The sequence below is a fragment of the Schistocerca americana genome, chromosome 3, assembly GCF_021461395.2.
Source record: "Schistocerca americana isolate TAMUIC-IGC-003095 chromosome 3, iqSchAmer2.1, whole genome shotgun sequence".
NCBI classification, from domain to species: Eukaryota; Metazoa; Arthropoda; class Insecta; order Orthoptera; family Acrididae; genus Schistocerca; species Schistocerca americana.
Genome location: NC_060121.1, coordinates 180,416,748 through 180,436,221, shown reverse-complemented (window position 1 = coordinate 180,436,221; position 19,474 = coordinate 180,416,748). Strand labels below are relative to the sequence as shown.

The following is a 19,474-nucleotide window of genomic DNA, read 5'->3' as shown; positions in this document are numbered from 1 at the left end:
AGGAGCTGTGTGGCGTCGTTAGACACAACAAAACAGTACTCAAGATTATTCCATTTGTTACTCAGAATACAAGTCCTTGGCATGTCTTTTGCGACGGCTGGTGTCTGCGTAATCCGGAGAGGAACCCGCTGAATCGTATACCGGACTCACGGCTACCGAGGTCTTTGCATTAGTTCGGAGCGGAAGCCAGACATCCTGGTGTGGCAGTTTGCCATGCGCTGGGGAGGTAGGCACGATTCGTCTGTAGCCCCGGTTGGAGATGGTGTTTCACCGTGACGTGTTGGCTTGGTACACATGCCCTATCGGTACCAATACACACTGGGCACAAATGAAAATTTGTGCCGGACATGGTCTCTACAGCGGATTTCCCACTTATCGCAAGCCATCGCCTTTACCATCTCCACTACCCGTGTACACTTCCAGAACCGATCCAAACCTTCAAATGCTTCGGCGGCCACGACCCCAGTGCAAGTATGTCTGAAGGAACAGACAGTCCGCCGGCCGAAGTGGCCGTGCGGTTCAAGGCGCTGCAGTCTGGAACCGCGTGACCGCTACGGTCGCAGGTTCGAATCCTGCCTCGGGCATGGATGTGTGTGATGTCCTTAGGTTAGTTAGGTTTAACTAGTTCTAAGTTCTAGGGGACTAATGACCTCAGAAGTTGAGTCCCATAGTGCTCAGAGCCATTTGAACCAAGCCATTTGAACAGACATTCCAAAATGTACAAATATGAACTAAAAAATTGTTCGCACTGGCATCTCGTATGCTATCCTGACTCTGTTTATTAATGAAAAAACCAGCACCTTGATCGACTAGAGATAGGGCGTTCATATTCACACGATATGTACATTACTATGTTCTGCAGAAATGATTAGCATTTGAACCATGTCGGCCCGCAGGTTCTAGGTCAACATCGATATCGCTGCGCAACACCACGTCCCGGTAAAATGTGCCTGCGGCTTCTCCTTGACACTATAAACCTAAGGAAATGGATCAGCGTGACTTCAGCAGACGTGCAGGATGCCTCGCAGAGGTATGCGTGAACTGGACCGTCAAATCAGAGAGTTTGAAAGAGGGCGCATTACTGGCATGAGAGAATGTGACGTTAGTGATATGGGCCTGTAATTCAGCGGATTACTCCTACTTCCCTTTTTGGGTATTGGTGTGACTTGAGCGATTTTCCAGTATTTAGGTACGGGTCTTTCTGTGAGCGAGCACACTCTGAGAGGAACCTGACTGGTATGCAATCTGGACCGGAGGCCTTGCCTTTATTAAGTGATTTAAGCTGCTTCGTTACTCCGTGGATATCTACCTCTATGTTTCTCATCTTGCCACTTGCTCTTGATTGGAATTGAGGAATATTTACTTCGTCTTCTTTGGTGAAGGAGTTTCGGAAAACAGATGCAATTTGTGATACCAGACACAATACCTTTATGTGTCATCTACAGCTACACCTAAACTGTGCGATCCAACTTACGGAGTGTGGCGGAGGGTACTTAACTTGCCACTTTCACTGTCCCCATTTCCATCTAGAGTCGTGAATGGTCCGCCGCAAGAACGATTACTGGGAAGTTTCTGTGCGGGTTCCATTCTCAGTTATTTTATGTTCATGGCCTTAATTAGAGATAAAAGAAGCAGGAAGCTAATCTTCTAAGAATGTATCCTCTCGGAGCTTTAACAGTAAACCACGCCATAATGCCGCCCCGCAGCTTCTGCCACTGGAGTTACCTGAGCGCGTGTGTGACGACTTCGCGCTTAGCAGACGAACCCGTAACGAAAACACGCTGCATTTTTTTGGAACCCCAGTGTTTCCTCTGTCAGTCCTTTGTGTCGCGGAGCGCAGACCGACGAGGAATACTCATTTATTGGTCGGACAAGGGTTGTCAGTGGAGTATACTTCCTGAAGATTCTTCCAGTGAATCTCAGTCTGGCATCAGCCTTATCAGCGATTCGCTTCATGGGGGTCATTAAACTTTAAATAATTTCATGTTCATACTCCCAGATACACTACTAGCCATTACAGTAGCCACACCAAGAAGAAACGCAGATAATAAACGTGTATTCATTGGACAAATATATTATACTAGAACTGGTATGTGATTACATTTTCACTCAATTTGGGTGCATAGTTCCTGAGAAATCAGCACCCACAAGAACTACCTCTGGCCGTAATAACGGCCTTGATACGCAGGAGCATTGAGTCAATCAGAGCTTGGATGGCGTGTACAGGTGCAGCTGCCCATCCAGCTTCAACACGGTACCACAGTTCATTAAGAGTAGTGACTGGCATATTGTGACGTACCACCATTGACCAGACGTTGTGACGGCCACCATTGACCAGACGTTTTCAGTTGGTGAGAGATCTGGAGCATGTACTGGCCAGAGCAGCAGTTGAACATTTTCTGTATCCAGAAAGGCCAGTACAGGACCGGCAACATGCAGACGTGCATTGTCCTGCTTAAATGTAGGGTTTCGCAGGGATCGAATGAAAGGTAGAGCCACGGTTCGTAACACATCTGAAATCTAACGTCCACTGTTCAAAGTGCCGTCAGTGCGAACAAGAGGTGACAGAGACGTGTAAGTAATGGCACCCGATACCATCACGCCGGGTGATACGCAAGTATGGCATTGACGAATACATGCTTCCATTGTGCGTTCATCGCGATGTCGCCAAACACGGATGCGACCATCATGATGCTGTAAACAGAACCTGGATTCATCCGAAAAAATTAAGTTTTGCCATTCGTGCACCCAAGTTCGTCGTTGAATATACCATCGCAGGCGCTTCTGTCTGTGATGCAGCGTCAAGGGTAATCGCAGCCATGGTCTCCGAGCTGATAGTCCAGGCTGCTGCAAACGTCGTCGAACTGTTCGTGGAGATGGTTGTTGTCTTGCAAACGTCCCCATCTGTTGACTCAGCGATCGAGACGTGGCTGCACGATCCGTTACAGTCATGCCGATAAGATGCCTGTCATCTCGATTGCTAGTGGTACGAGGCCGTTGGGATCCAGAACGGCGTTCCGTATTACTCTCCTGAACCCACCGATTCCATATTCTGCTAACAGTCGTTGGATCTCGACCAACGCGAGCAGCAATTTCGCGATACGATAAACCGCAATCGCGATAGGCTACAATCCGACCTTTATCAATGTCGGAAACATGATTGTATCCATTTATTCTCCTTACACGAGGCGTCATAACAACTTTTAACCAGGCAACGCCGGTCAACTGCTGTTTGTTTATGAGAAATCGGTTGGAAACTTTCCTCATGTCAGCACGTTGTAGCTGTCCACCGGCGCCAACCTTGTGTGAATTCTCTGAAAAGCTTGTCATTTCCATATCACAGCATCTTCTTCCTGTCGGAAGCACGTCATCTTCGTGGTTAGCAATTTTAATGGCCAGTAATGTATTTATGTATGGTCTACATGCGCCTCTTTCATCGGTAATTAAAAAATAACGCGCCTTCATATCTGTTTATGCTCAGTACGTTACTTATGAAAATCTTGAGAGCCGGTTGGTAATCCTTACTTTAAGCGCCGATTTTCTGCAGGGCATCTTGACTTTCGGTATGGTTTTTTTAGTGCTGCGTCTTCTTTGTGTATCACAGCTGTGAAAATCCTCATGGAACTTCCGATGTTATCCACTAGATCACTACCTTCGCATACGCCAGAGGTTACTTTTTCGTCAGAAGATCTGCCTCCGTTGAGAAACACATTGTATGTTCTGTTTTTAGAAGCTGTTTACTGCACTTACGCAATTGGTCTGATATTCCGCTATCTCTTACTTTGTTCATTTCGCGAAAGTGCTGAATTGTGCCGAACGCCGTCTGGAAATCAAGGACACACTATCAACGTGAGCCACGTTATCTACCGCTTCTGGCGTCTTGTGGACGAATAGAGCGAGCTGGATATCAGACGATGGTTGTTTTGGAAACCCGTGGTAATTCCTACAGAGAACATTTTCGGTCTTCACAGATGTCATAGCTAGCGAGCTTAAAACATTTTCCAAAATTCTGTAACAGGTCAATGTCAGAGACACAGGGCGCCGGCCGCTGTGGCAGAGCGGTTCTAGGCTCTTCAGTCCGGAACGTCGCTGTTGCTACGGTCGCCCGTTCGAATCCTGCCTCGGGCATGGATGTGTGTGATGTCCTTATGTTAGTTAGGTTTAAGTAATTCTAAGTCTAGGGGACTGATGGCCTCAGATGTTAAGTCATAGTGCTTAGAGCCATTTGAACCTTTTAGAAATAGGGCTATAAGTAAACGTAGGCTTCCGCGGCCATAGTCACAATCAACAAAATTTTTCTGGGTTTGTGACCAATTTGCCAATGTGTAAAACTACCGACGTTTCGGTTACTATTGCAAGTGACCTTCTTCAGGATGGTTTTACAAAAACAATAACACCCTGAAAAAGGTCACATATTGACAATGCGGTCACAAACCCTGAAAAGTTTTATTGACATAGGGCTATACTTTTGTGTGTCTGTTCGATGAACTTTCTTCGAGACGGGAATGATCTTGGCTTTCTTCCGATCTATAGAAAAGCTTTGCCCCTGTAGCCACCTACAGGACACTGTTGCTAGAAAAGAAGTTCTTTCGCATACTTTACGTAGAATTGAATTTATTTCTTGCCAGATTCAGTGGATTTTCCTTTATTTACCAAATTCGGTCGTGTTGATATTCCATGGTGACTTACTTCGATAATTGTCGTTCTTATGTATCTTTAAAGGAGGAACTACAGCACAGTATTCCTCGGGGAAATGGTTTTGTAAAAACGCGATTTAATATTTCTGATTTCTCTCCATCATCCTTTGTTTCGATCCCATCATGATCACGGAGTCGACAGATGGTTTCGATTCCTTCATTGGTGTAACATAAGACCAAAACTCTTAGGACTTCCTGTCAAGTCGGTGGATAGAAATTTACTTACGAATTCGATTATTGCTTCCCGTGTGGTTCTCCTCACGCTAAATTTGGTTTGGTTCGTTTTTTGTTTGTCTACAGGGTTCTGGGTACGTTTAATTTGCAGTGAAGCACACATTGCTTTCGCAGCAGCTTTCTAACGTGACTGGCGAACGACGGCGAGTCTTTCACACTTCTCATAACCTTGCTCGGCAAATATATTCGTGTATCTAAGGCGTACCGCACAACACTCACGAATTTTGTCCTTTGATACTCATCATTATCAGTGCTGGAAACGGTTTTCGTGTTTTCCGCTCATAGTAATTCAAAAAACTGTTTCCTGTCGCTCTTGACAATCGGAAATATCTTCCTACATTCTACATATTATTATTTGCAGTCTTATTTAGTGATACTGTGACATTCTTATGATCACCGATTCCCTGTCCAACGCTAACTGAGTCGATAAGCTTGGAGCCATTGCCCTCACGAGTTAGTTCTCTGATATGCTGCTTAGTGCAATTTTCAGATAAGGTATTTAGAACATTTCACATGATTTTCCATCCCTGTCACTGCTCCATAAGTAGTGGAGTCTCCCAGTCTACTTCCAGTAAGATGAAACCTGCGCCTAATACTACAACATAACCAGAAAATAAAGTAATCTATTACGTGAAGATCGCTTAGTAACTACAGGTTCAGACTACGGCTATTGATTACTGTCTTCAGAAGTGATTAATCAATTAACAGCTTCGTCGTGATATTTAACAGTTCTAGTTACGCACTGTTAACATCGCAAAGACGTATAAAATGAGTCACTGGATTATACATCACATTATCACGTTTTAAAAGGGACTCGTTTAAAATGCTATCATGTGCTATTCATACCGAAATTATGGAAGAGAGGGCTACAGGAAATGAAGGAAGGGAAAAACTTTAGGCCATAGGGTAAGCAGGGAAGATAACAGCACCCATTATATCCACTTACGTTTTCTATATGCATTTTTTCCAAAATAATACCTCAAAAGGATAAGCAAGGTTAAAAATAATGGCAGTTGTAAAATGTTAAAAACTTCTGTTTATTATTGAGTTGCAAGTTCCGTAAAATGAGCGCTAGTTTGAACACCTCTTCAAATGAACATTTCGCACCCAAAAATCCATCTAAACACAGAAAGTTATGTACGGAATGCTGCATCTGCCCCTAAAACTTCGAATGCTTTTATCTTCTCAACTGAAATTGTTATAAATTTGATTTAAACTGATTTGTGCACAACTTGTTAAAATACATCATCTACATGACATAAAAATTAAATTATAAAACTTTTATCCATTCTGGATTTGGAATAAAAATTGAAGAAAAAACGGCGATTGATTGCAGTAATTCCTGAAACCTTTAAAAATTACATTGTCTTGAAAAAAGTATATCTCGTTGGTGTAATTCTCTGGAATAAGTACAGAAACTGTTTTCTTCACTCCGCAGAAGGAGTAATGTTTCTTATGTTTATCTACCTCAATAAATATTCTCTCACTTATTGTTTCGTAAATTAGAGAGAATAACAAATTATTTGAAACACCCTACTTAAATATAAAATTGCATCATTGGGTAGCAGAACGTCTCATTTGCCTCTTTATCTAACAGATTCTGATGCAGAATCAGAATAGCTGAATAGCTGAAACGCTTAAAAGTGTATGTTATAAAAACATTGGTCAAAACGGAATATTACATTTACTAGGTGATAATTAGACCGCGGATTTTAGGTAAAAACCTATTTTGTTCCTGCGTTCCTATTTGCATAAAAATTTGTACTTATGCGTTTCATGACTATTTACACTTAATAGCGTTAATTCTATAGGACCTAAAAAAGCCTGTTTCGAGGTTAGTGCCTATTTTTGCCTATTTCGGCTTTAATATCCTAAAAAGTGCGTATTTCATCATATAACACAGTGGCTCCAAGTTTTTCCACGCTATACGACAGATGGAAAAAATATTTTCTGCCCAGCGTGCAGCAAGGTGGCTAGTTGATATGCGCTCATGCTTCGTATTTGCCTAACACTTCGGTCTTTCTTTATTTTTTATATCGCTATCCCTGTTAATACCAAATACTGTTTATAGGGTTTTGCAGAAAAAAACTGGCCTGAAGGAGTTGTGTACAGCTGTCGACATACTTAGTGGAAAATCCAGCACTCCTGACTGCGGCATTCCCGTCCAACATGTGCCGAAAATGAAGTACGCCCCTGTCACATCTGTCGATGTAGAACGTTCTTTTTCAGCGTATAAACTGATTCTGACTGACAAGCGCCACAGTTTTTCACTACAAAACCAAGAAAAGATTTTGGTTATTTATTGTGAAGACAACTATGGTCAGAATATGTGAAACTACGAATGTATTAATTAAACCATTGCCTCATCTTTTTTACGGAGATCTTTATCTTGCAGGAACTCAAAAATATTTGGAGTTATGTTCAGTATTAATGTTGCAGATTGCTGTGCTCTGTAACTGCCTAAATATTCATTCTCCTTGTTTTAATGACTAATGAGATGTTCATACTGTCAACACTGTGTATTTTAATTTATTTTTATTTTCTCTTCATCATTTTTATTAGAGCTTATTTTAGGTTTTATGTAGCCTAAATGAACTACTGAAGGAGCCTATTGTAGGTGCCTAAAACACACCTTTTTACGACCTAAAAATCCGTGGTCTAGTGATAATACATACCCTCTCAACATTTTGTAAGCTTACCATACTATTGCTGCCCGCCTACAGATCGAGAGTTGACTCTCTCGCGAGGGCTGGGTGTGATTGTGTAGAGTGGTGCGTGGCCTTTCGCTGTGGACGCCACTAGCATTTCTAGACGAGTGGCGTAAAAACGCGGCAGCTGTTGCGTTGCCAAATATATTAAAACCCTTACCGTACATCTGTTTGTTTTACATCGTGTTTGAGCACCAAAATTATTTCGAAATTATTATGAAAAATATAGCTTCCGCATTCCTGTGTCATGTCGTCGAAGGAAAATCATCCACATCAACAGATGAGGACTCGATCATACACTCCTGGAAATTGAAATAAGAACACCGTGAATTCATTGTTCCAGGAAGGGGAAACTTTATTGACACATTCCTGGGGTCAGATACATCACATGATCACACTGACCGAACCACAGGCACATAGACACAGGCAACAGAGCATGCACAATGTCGGCACTAGTACAGTGTATATCGTGTATATCCACCTTTCGCAGCAATGCAGGCTGCTATTCTCCCATGGAGACGATCGTAGAGATGCTGGATGTAGTCCTGTGGAACGGCTTGCCATGGCATTTCCACCTGGCGCCTCAGTTGGACCAGCGTTCGTGCTGGACGTGCAGACCACGTGAGACGACGCTTCATCCAGGCCCAAACATGCTCAATGGGGGACAGATCCGGAGATCTTGCTGGCCAGGGTAGTTGACTTACACCTTCTAGGGCACGTTGGGTGGCACGGGATACATGCGGACGTGCATTGTCCTGTTGGAACAGCAAGTTCCCTTGCCGGTCTAGGAATGGTAGAACGATGGGTTCGATGACGGTTTGGATGTACCGTGCACTATTCAGTGTCCCCTCGACGATCACCAGTGGTGTACGGCCAGTGTAGGAGATCGCTCCCCACACCATGATGCCGGGTGTTGGCCCTGTGTGCCTCGGTCGTATGCAGTCCTGATTGTGGCGCTCACCTGCACGGCGCCAAACACGCATACGACCATCATTGGCACCAAGGCAGAAGCGACTCTCATCGCTGAAGACGACACGTCTCCATTCGTCCCTCCATTCACGCCTGTCGCGACACCACTGGAGGCGGGCTGCACGATGTTGGGGCGTGAGCGGAAGACGGCCTAACGGTGTGCGGGACCGTAGCCCAGTTTCATGGAGACGGTTGCGAATGGTCTTCGCCGATACCCCAGGAGCAACAGTGTCCCTAATTTGCTGGGAAGTGGCGGTGCGGTCCCCTACGGCACTGCGTAGGATCCTACGGTCTTGGCGTGCATCCGTGCGTCGCTGCGGTCCGGACCCAGGTCGACGGGCACGTGCACCTTCCGCCGACCACTGGCGACAACATCGATGTACTGTGGAGACCTCACGCCCCACGTGTTGAGCAATTCGGCGGTACGTCCACCCGGCCTCCCGCATGCCCACTATACGCCCTCGCTCAAAGTCCGTCAACTGCACATACGGTTCACGTCCACGCTGTCGCGGCATGCTACCAGTGTTAAAGACTGCGATGGAGCTCCGTATGCCACGGCAAACTGGCTGACACTGACGGCGGCGGTGCACAAATGCTGCGCAGCTAGCGCCATTCGACGGCCAACACCACGGTTCCTGGTGTGTCCGCTGTGCCGTGCGTGTGATCATTGCTTGTACAGCCCTCTCGCAGTGTCCGGAGGAAGTATGGTGGGTCTGATACACCGGTGTCAATGTGTTCTTTTTTCCATTTCCAGGAGTGTAGCTCAGTGGACACTCTAATTGAGAGAGGCTTGTAAACTGCGTAATCAAAATTCACGAGAACAGATAATTTCGTTTGCATATCATGACGTGAGATCAACAACGAGGCACATCGCGAAAAGGTCACCCGTACGCTCATGATAGTGACTGGTAGCATCATTAGGATGTACTAACGTTAATCATAAGAAAATGTACCGATAACAAATTATCTCAACAGTGATTTGTAAGTGACTGAGGTGGTAGTTAACAATCAGTGTGAGTGAACAGCACGGCAGTAGATTTCAGTGCACTGTTAGTAAAGCCGCTGTGACTAATGTGCTAATTGCAACATACGTCTATTGTAGGATCAAAACAGTCTGTGACTGGTCCAGCCCACATTAGTGTGTTTCACTGGTAAAATATACGTGGATCTTTAGAAGATATTTGTGGTCCCCGTTATGTGTGTGCTCTTCCATCCTGCAACTAACTAATTAAACAAATATAGCATTAAATTCCGGTTTCTGGTTGCAGCATTGAGAAGATAAGCGCCGACTGGAAACAGCTACCTGTGATCTAGGCACACGGTCATTAAATATTCCGAACCACGGGTCTGTATCGGGTGTAAGTGATCATCGTATTTAATGAAAACTCACTTCCTTACTTTTAACCTTCCCCTTTTTTGCAGGTTACAGCTTCAGTGACTAGCTAGACAAAAAAGCAACAGTAGCCCAATATAATTTTCAAATTAAGAATCATTTTCTTCATGTGGGGTATCGCAGCCGTATATTTCTTACAGTCCATTTGGCAGTTTTCCACCCTTGATGTTTTTCACAAGTGTTCCATTTATCACACCTTGCCCGATTGGTGAATTGCGGGTTTACGGGCAATTTTCGAGCGCCGTAGGTGTCGACGTGTTATGCAATTATCGCTTATTAAACGGCGGATATAACCGATGAGAAAGCGATCACTTAAGGTGCAAGCGTCAGAATTAATCAACGAAAGCGAGCTCACACGGTGTCTTATAACGTGGCATTAGTTATTAAAATGACTAGCGTAGCACGCAGTTAGCTTTCTGGTTTAGGTTCAGATGCTTGCACGTCGTGTGCTCGCTTCCCGATCGTCTATACAGGGTGTTACAAAAAGGTACGGCCAAACTTTCAGGAAACATTCCTCACACACAAATAAAGAAAAGATGTTACGTGGACATGCGTCCGGAAACGCTTAATTTCCATGCTAGAGCTCATTTTAGTTTCGTCAGTATGTACTGTACTTCCTCGATTCACCGCCATGATATCATACGGGATACTCTACCTGTGCTGCTAGAACATGTGCCTTTACAAGTACGACACAACATGTGGTTCATGCACGATGGAGCTCCTCCACATTTCAGTCGAAGTGTTCGTACGCTTCTCAACAACAGATTCGGTGACCGATGGATTGGTAGAGGCGGACCAATTCCATGGCCTCCGCGCTCTCCTGACCTCAACCCTCTTGACTTTTATTTATGGGGGCATTTGAAAGCTCTTGTCTACGCAACCCCGGTACCAAATGCAGAGACTCTTCGTGCTCGTATTGTGGACGGCTGTGATACAATACGCCATTCTCCAGGGCTGCATCAGCGCATCAGGGATTCCATGCGACGGTAGGGTGGATGCATGTATCCTCGCTAACGGAGGACATTTTGAACATTTCCTGTAACAAAGTGTTTGAAGTCACGCTGGTACGTTCTGTTGCTGTGTGTTTCCATTCCATGATTAATGTGATTTGAAGAGAAGTAATAAAATGAGCTCTAACATGGAAAGTAAGCGTTTCCGGACACATGTCCACATAACATATTTTCTTTGTTTGTGTGTGAGGAATGTTTCCTGAAAGTTTGGCAGTACCTTTTTGTAACACCCTGTGTACGCCGTTTAATAAGAGGATACTAGTACAACACATGAAAAACCGCCGAGAAGAAAAACTTGAAAATGTGCTTTAACAAATAAAAATTGTCCCATAAGGAACGAAGCTTTCGACTGCACAGTGACATAAAAATTTATTGATAAAGTTGAATATATAATTATAATAAAAACTCTTGCTCTTTAGATGAAATTTTCCTTAACTTTACGGCTTGTTGCATCTCTAGTTCCGAAATTAAACGCTGAATCTTGATTTTGAGTTGTGGAAGTGATCGCGGCCTGTTGACCTACACACGAGATTTCAAACTCGCCCACAGAACAACTCACACGGCTTCAAATCACGTGATCTGGGTGACCATTTCTACGTGACATGTGGGAGAAATCACCTGGGCAGCAGGAAGCACAGCATTGGTCATAAATTATTAATCTGTTTGTTGAAATAGTTGGATTAAAAATTTACGACCGATGCTGCCCTTACTCCTAGTTTGAAACACTATAATTTCAACAGCAGTATACGAGCAGTGCGCCAAGACCTCCTTAAACGTATCCCGTCTTATCGAAATATACAGGAATAAGAAGCTGTAATTCAATCTGAACAACAGAGTCGCTCCTGTGAGCGCTACGGAGCCGTAGGTCACCTCCATGCTCATCTTTCTCCGCAAACCAAAAGCACAACGAATAAACCCTGTCATACGGGATGACACCTTGCGAATGAAAACAGAACCCGTAACCTATACAGACAGAGCCACGAGTCAAGAACCTTACCGAAGCACTTCGCCAACAAACACTCGTTAGTAGCATTCAGATTTAATCTAACAATAAATCATTACAATTAAATAAGACCGTAAAGCCAAACAGAGTCAGCAAATCATGCATATATTGTTCCACAACTTGAAATTCCAACCTCGACACTCGAATCTAGTGTGTACCGTCAACCTACCAAAACGCCTTTCGAGTCCAATCACGACTACTGTTAATAGTGTAAGAGGCGACGTTTCGAATATTCGCGAAGCAAATGCTGCAATCCCAGTGAGCAAACTGAATCAAAAATGGGCGACAACATTCACTTAGGACATTCAAAAGGGGCCAATTGGATTGTCAACCAACGCCAGAGAGGTAAAGGACAAAAGACACATAGAAAAGGTTGCATCAACACAAATGGATAAAAGACAACTCACAGAGTAGATGATCCACTTCTGCGTGTAACAAACCTTCTGTGGGCCAGTTCATTAAGCTCGATACTGATCACTAACTGCATCCCACAAACCAAACAGGACGGAACCAAGAGACAGTGCAGCGGTTACGGCAATATTACACAAGAAGGACTGAGAAATAGCACCATATCATTACCAAAAACGGACGAAAGTATTGCCTACAATTTTCAGCATATGCAAGTAATAATCATATAAGCAACATCAACGACCAGTGCACAACTTGCAAGACAGTTTTATGTTGGAGCGGTGGTGGAGTTACTTAACTACGTACGGGGTGGTCCATCTGAAGTTTCGGATGAGATTATGTCGAAAACTATACACCGGGTAAAAATAGTTGGTAAGACAAGTTCATAAGCTCAAAGAGGGTCATCAACTGATGCTACACGTGACCTCCAGTCCCCGCCGCCTTGAGTGGGGCAGGAGGCTACTTTTAAATCTTAAATGGAAACACCGATTTTTTATTGCAGATTCGGATTCTCCACAAAAAAGCAATCAAGTTTTGTCTGAAACATATTTTTAAAACCATTGACAGATGGCGCTGAAGTCGAGAAAAATGTAAAATTGGGGAAGAACTCTGGTTTATATAGAATATTCATTCGCAGTGCATGTTAGAAGCAACACAATCATTTTGCAGTGAACTTTAAACGCCGGTTCTCTGAATTCTCTCAAAATTGATTTTCAATGAGAACATCGCCTTCCATCCAGGGATTCCGATTTGAATTCTTCAAGCATCTCCGCAATACTTACGTGTTGTTCGAACCTACCTGTAACAAATCCAGAAGCGTTTACAGATGAACCATACTTTCCTAGCAGTCTGCCAATAAACCGGAGTCGACCATCCGCCTTTCCTCCCGCAGTCCTCACATTATCGTTCCATTTCATATCGCTTTACAACGTTACGCCCAGATATTTGAACGACGCAACTTTGTCAAGCAGGGCACTATTAATTCTGTCTCCGAACATTACGGGTTCGCTTTTCCTACTCATCCGCATTAACTTACATTTTTCTACAGTTAGAGCTAGCGGCCATTCATCACACCAACTAAAAATTTTGTTAAGTCATCTTGTATTCTCCTACAGTCACTCAACTTCGAAACCTTACCGTACATCACAGCATCATCAGGAAACAACCACATACTGGCGCCCACCGTGACCGCCAAGTCATTTGTTTATGTAGATTTACTTATTTTATTCGTGTCAGAAACATTTGTTGTTGTTGTTGTGGTCTTCAGTCCTGAGACTGGTTTGATGCAGCTCTCCATGCTACTCTATCCTGTGCAAGCTTCTTCATCTCCCAGTAACTACTGCAACCTACATCCTTCTGAATCTGCTTAGTATATTCATCTCTTGGTCTCCCTCTACGATTTTTACCCTACACGTTGCCCTCCAATACTAAATTGGTGATCCCTTGATGCCTCAGAACATGTCCTACCAACCGAGCCCTTCTTCTAGTCAAGTTGTGCCACAAATTTCTCTTCTCCCCAATCCTACTCAATATCTCTTCATTAGTAATGTGATCTACCCATCTAATGTTCAGCATTATTCTGTAGCACCACATTTCAGAAGCTTCTATTCTCTTCTTGTCCAAACTATTTATCGTCCATGTTTCATTTCCATACATGGCTACACTCCATACAAATATTTTCGGAAACGACTTCCTGACACTTAAACCTGTACTCGATGTTAACAAATTTCACTTCTTCAAAAACGCTTTCCTTGCCTTTGCCAGTCTACATTTTATATCCTCTCTACTCCGACCCTCATCAGTTATTTTGCTCGCCAAATAGCAAAATTCCTTTACTACTTAAAGTGTCTCATTTCCTAATCTAATTCCCTCAGCATCACCCGACTTAATTCGACTACATTGCATTATCCTCGTTTTGCTTTTGTTGATGTTCAACTTATATCCTCCTTTCAAGACACTATCCATTCCGTTCAACTGCTCTTCAAAGTCCTTTGCTGTCTCTGACAGAATTACAATGTCATCGGCGAACCTCAAAGTTTTTATTTCTTCTCCATGGATTTTAATACCTACTCCGAATTGCTCAATATACAGATTTAATAACATCGGGGAGAGGCTACAACCCTGTCCCACTGCCTTCCCAACCACTGATTCCCTTTCATGTCCCTCGACTCTTATAATTGCCATCTGGTTTCTGTAAAATTGTAAATAGCCTTTCGCTCCCTGTATTTTACCCCTGCCACCTTCAGAATTTGGAAGAGAATATTCCAATCAACATTGTCAAAAGCTTTCTCTAAGTCTACAAATGCTAGAAACGTAGGTTTGCCTTCCCTTAATCTAGCTTCCAAGATAAGTCGTAGAGTCAGTATTGCCTCACGTGTTCCGATATTTCTACGGAATCCAAACTGATCTTCCCCGACGTCGGCTTCTACTAGTTTTTCCATTCGTCTATAAAGAATTCGCGTTAGTATTTCGCAGCCGTGACTTATTAAACTGATAGTTCGGTAATTTTCACATCTGTCAACACCTGCTTTCTTTGGGATTGGATTTATTATATTCTTCTTGACGTCTGAGGGTATTTCGCCTGTCTCATATATCTTGCTCACCAGATGGTAGGGTTTTGTCAGGACCGGCTGTCCCAAGGCTGTCAGTAGTTCTAATGGAATGTTGTCTACTCCCGGGGCCTCGTTTCGACTCAGGTCTTTCAGTGCTCTGTCAAACTCTTCACGCAGTATCCTATCTCGCATTTCATCTTCATCTACATCCTCTTCCATTTCCACATATTGTCCTCCTGTACATCGCCCTTGTATAGACCCTCTATATACTCCTTCCACCTTTCTGCTTTCCCTTCTTTGCTTATAACTGGATTTCCATCTGAGCTCTTGATATTCATACAAATGGTTCTCTTTTCTCCAAAGGTCTCTTTAATTTTCCTGTAAGCAGTATCTATCTTACCCCTCGTGAGATAAGCCTCTACATCCTTACATTTGTCCTCTAGCTATCCCTGCTTAGCCACTTTGCCCTTTCTGTCGATCTCATTTTTTGAGACGTTTGTATTCTTTCTTGCCTGCTTCATTTACTGCCATTTTGTATTTTCTCCTTTCATCAATTAAATTCACTGTCTCTTCTGTTACCCAAGGATTTACGATGTATAAAATGATGTCAATATTTACATGTCGTACGCTTATATATATGTTTACAAGACAATTATTTACACTTTTGCCGCCCTGAAGTTAGCGACCTCTGTTGGATTTGGCGTTGCATGTAGCAGGTCCTCTGTTGTGCATGTTGCTGGACTTTGGGTACACTGAAGCAGGCGGAAGGTCGTCTGTGTAGCTCCACACAGAGTGGCCATTCCTCTAGGACACCCCATTTAGATTGCTCTTACATTTCGTGACACCCGAACGTAGTCTGTTGAAGGATCACCATGTACTCGAATTCTCTGTGTAGCCGGGTGGTAGTCTTTCGGTTGGTGTAATCCATCCCACAGTACTGGTAAGCGTTGCACGCCATAGTTAGAATCAGCAATACCGTGGTGCCCCAACTAGCGGCTCGGTGGATCTGAGGAAACCCTTTCTGGATTTTAGTCGTGGGTTTGCTTCGGAAATTTCTGATTTTTTTATTCTCACTTTTTGCTGCTACATCTCGGCGTATGTCTGGGGGTGTAATTCCCGCTAGGCTGTACAGTTTATCCAGAGGAGTAAGCTTCAGGCACCCAGTGATGGTACGACAAGTATCATTAAGAGCGACATCTACTGTTTTGGCATGGCAAGAATTGAACCACACTGGGATTGCGTATTCTCCGGCAGAGTAACACAATGCAAGGGAAGAGTTTCTCATAGTGTTGACGTGTGCTCCAACCGTTGTGCCTGCTAGCTGCCACTTTTTGCTTGGAATGTAGGCAGTGCCTCTTACATGTTAATACAAAGGGTGACCGCTAGGTATTTGGGATACGTACAGCGTTCTAGTGATGTTTCTTCCCACGTGATTTTGAGGGCTCTAGCTGCCTGCCGGTTTTTAAGATGGAAAGGGCAAGTCTGTGTTATTACAGAATATTAACGAACCTATTACACTTTCCTGGGCTTTCCTAACGATCCCCATGTCTCTTCCCTATTTCGCGATAATACAAAACGAGCAGCTCTTCTGTGGACATCCTCCAATCCTATCTGGTAAGGATGTCACAGAGCTGAGCAGTGTTCTAGCAGAATAATGTAAGAAGCTCTTTAGTAAGTATGTTGCACCTTCCAATTGCTCTGAGAATACAACGCAGTGCTTGGTTTGCCTTCTCCACAACATTATCTGTGCAACCGTTCCAGTGTCACTTGTTCGTAATTGTGATTCCCAGGTATTTATTTGAACTGACAGCCTTTAATTTCTCTTATTTGTTGTGTAACCGAAACAGATTTCATATGGATGACTTCACACTTTTCTTTATTTGGGGTCAATTGCAACTTTTCCCATCATAAAGCTCTATTGTCTAAATCATTTTCCAGTTTGTTTTGATGATCTGATGACTTTACAAGACGGTAAATGACTGAATCATCTGCAAACAATTTAAAGTGGCTGCTCAGATTGTCTCCTAAATCGTTTATATAGATATAGAAAAGATAGCTTTATGAAACTGGATGTATATTATTGAATCCTTGTACTTTCAGCGTTGCTGCACAGTGAGCAATCGTGATAATCTAATATATAAGAAACTATCAGCCTCGATTCCGGTAATAATTGAGATTTCTTCAGAAGATATACCTGAATCTATAATATGTCTAAGAGATCATGATCTAGAAATAAAACTAAAACAGCCTGCATAGGCGTAGTGACATTTTAAAAATGCGGTACATAAGTACTAAGTCAACACCAAGATTTTACTTAAGCTCTAGCGTGCGCCTCGTCTCCATGGATGCCATGCGGTGGGCCTCGGGAGCTCATGTGAAACTAAGTAGGACTAGATAACGCGCTGCAAGTCAACATGGCGGGGAACATTGCGCATGTCTGATGCCATGGCTATCAAAGATAAAAGACCAACGCAGTAATATCTTGAAACAAATAACTTATAGAAATGTTGAAAATCTTAAACATAAAGCCTCTGCGCCGGCCGGAGTGGCCGAGCGGTTCTAGGCGCTACAGTCTGGAACCCCGCGACCCCTACTGTCGCAGGTTCGAATCCTGCCTCGGGCATGGATGTGTGTTATGTCCTTAGGTTAGGTAGGTTTAAGTAGTTCTAAGTTCTAGGGGACTGATGACCTAAGGAGTTAAGTCCCATAGTGCTCAGAACAATTTGAACCATGAAGCCTCTGCACCAATGTAATAAACTATGCATGGATTTATGTAAGTTCGAACACAGTACCCGGACTTACACTATTAGAATATATCGGCTCTTTCACAACGAATTCTGCATAACGGACCCATCGTTTTAGTGAAAGATAGCATAGGACATAAAATAACGATGGGTGCGTTGTGAAAGAGCCGATATATCCTGATAGGGTAAGTCGGGGTAGTGTGTTCGAACGTATATAAATCCATGCATAGTTTGTTACACTTTAGTCATAACCTGGTGCACAGGGTTTATGTATAAGATTTTCAACATTTCTGTAAGTTATTTGTCTTAAGATATTACTGCGTTGGTCTTTTATCTTTGACAGTCGTGGTCTCAGTCAGACATGCGCAATGTTCCCCGCCATGTTGATTTGCAGCGCTTTATCTAGTCCTGCTTAGTTTCACGTGAGGTCCCGAGGCTCACCTAATGGGGTCCATGGTGACGCCAGAGCTTAAGTCTTGGTGTTGTTCAAAATGTTCAAATGTGTGTGAAATCTTGTGGGACTTAACTACACAGGTCATCAGTCCGTAAGCTTACACACTACTTAACCTAAATCATCCTAAGGACAAACACACACACCCATGCCCGAGGGAGGACTCGTACCTCTGCCGGGACCAGTCACACAGTCTATGACTGCAGCGCTCTTGGTGTTGACTTAGTACTTATGTACCGCTTTTTTAAAATGTGACTACACCTATTCAGGCTGTTTCAGTTTTATTTCTAGACCATGCCCTCTTAGACATATTATAGATTCAGGTATATCTTCTGAAGAAGTCTCAATTATTTGGGTTGAAACCTAGGTAATGGTTGGTTTCATTACCGCAAACGAGACTGACAGTTTCTTATATATTACTGAATCCCCCTGTCGACTGAATATTGATTATAAGTGTCATGTAATGTTTTCTGGCATGTACATAGCCTATGTGATTTAAAGCGGTAAGAGCGTCTTGTATGAGTACACACCGTGACGTCGCTGTCGGCAGGTACTCGCTGATGATGATGTGCTGGTCGCACAACGCGGACGACCGGCCGTCGTTCGCGACCATCTCGAAGCACCTGGAGGGCGCCCTGGGCCGCAGACCTGTCTACGTCGACTTCTCCAACCTGAGCCCAGACTACACGTTCCCTCCCACCGAACAGCAGCAGCAACAGCACCAGCAGCAGCAGCGGCGGCCGTCTTTCAGGATGTGATATCAGCAGACGGCTCAGCCAGAGTACGCCTTCCTCCCCCCAACAGGGCAGCTGCAGCAGCGGCAGCCGTCCAAGAGACGGAAGGCGCCAGGCAGATCGACCAGGCGCCACCGAGTCCCGCACCGAACAGCTGCTGCAGCGGCGGCTGCAACCTCAACCGCGGTCAACATCGCGACGTCACGCGGAGTTGAGCCAGTCATTGTACACTCTTCCACTGAAAACTAGCAGCGTCAGAAACAACACGCGTCGGCGTCACCTTCCAGTAAATGATGTCATCACGGAGTGCCACCTGGTAACACTTTTCCTCACACCATCCAGAGACCACGGCTATCCTTTAGAAAACGCGCAGCTTGGACTACATATTAACTTCAATAGCAACAGCGGCATCAGCGGTCTGTACAATGTGATACAACTCGAAAACTGAAGAGCCTGGTATCATTCTGCGTGTATGATGCCCAAAACTAGTTCATTCCTACTACAAATCAGTGGTACAATAGGAAATATCACTTTACGGCTTCCATGTACAGCATTCGCCTGTGTTCCCGTG

The 19,474-nt window shown here is 43.9% G+C and overlaps 1 protein-coding gene across 1 annotated transcript in view; it reads left to right on the top strand.

Annotated features, from left to right (window-relative positions):
- LOC124605957 (proto-oncogene tyrosine-protein kinase receptor Ret-like) overlaps positions 1-18,927 on the top strand; it is a 198,778-nt gene extending 179,851 nt beyond the window's left edge. Inside the window, exon 10 of the mRNA XM_047137920.1 lies at positions 18,720-18,927. Within this exon, the coding sequence (XP_046993876.1) occupies positions 18,720-18,927 (208 nt within the window). The remainder of the gene's footprint in view (positions 1-18,719) is intronic.
- Positions 18,928-19,474: the final 547 nt, after the last annotated feature.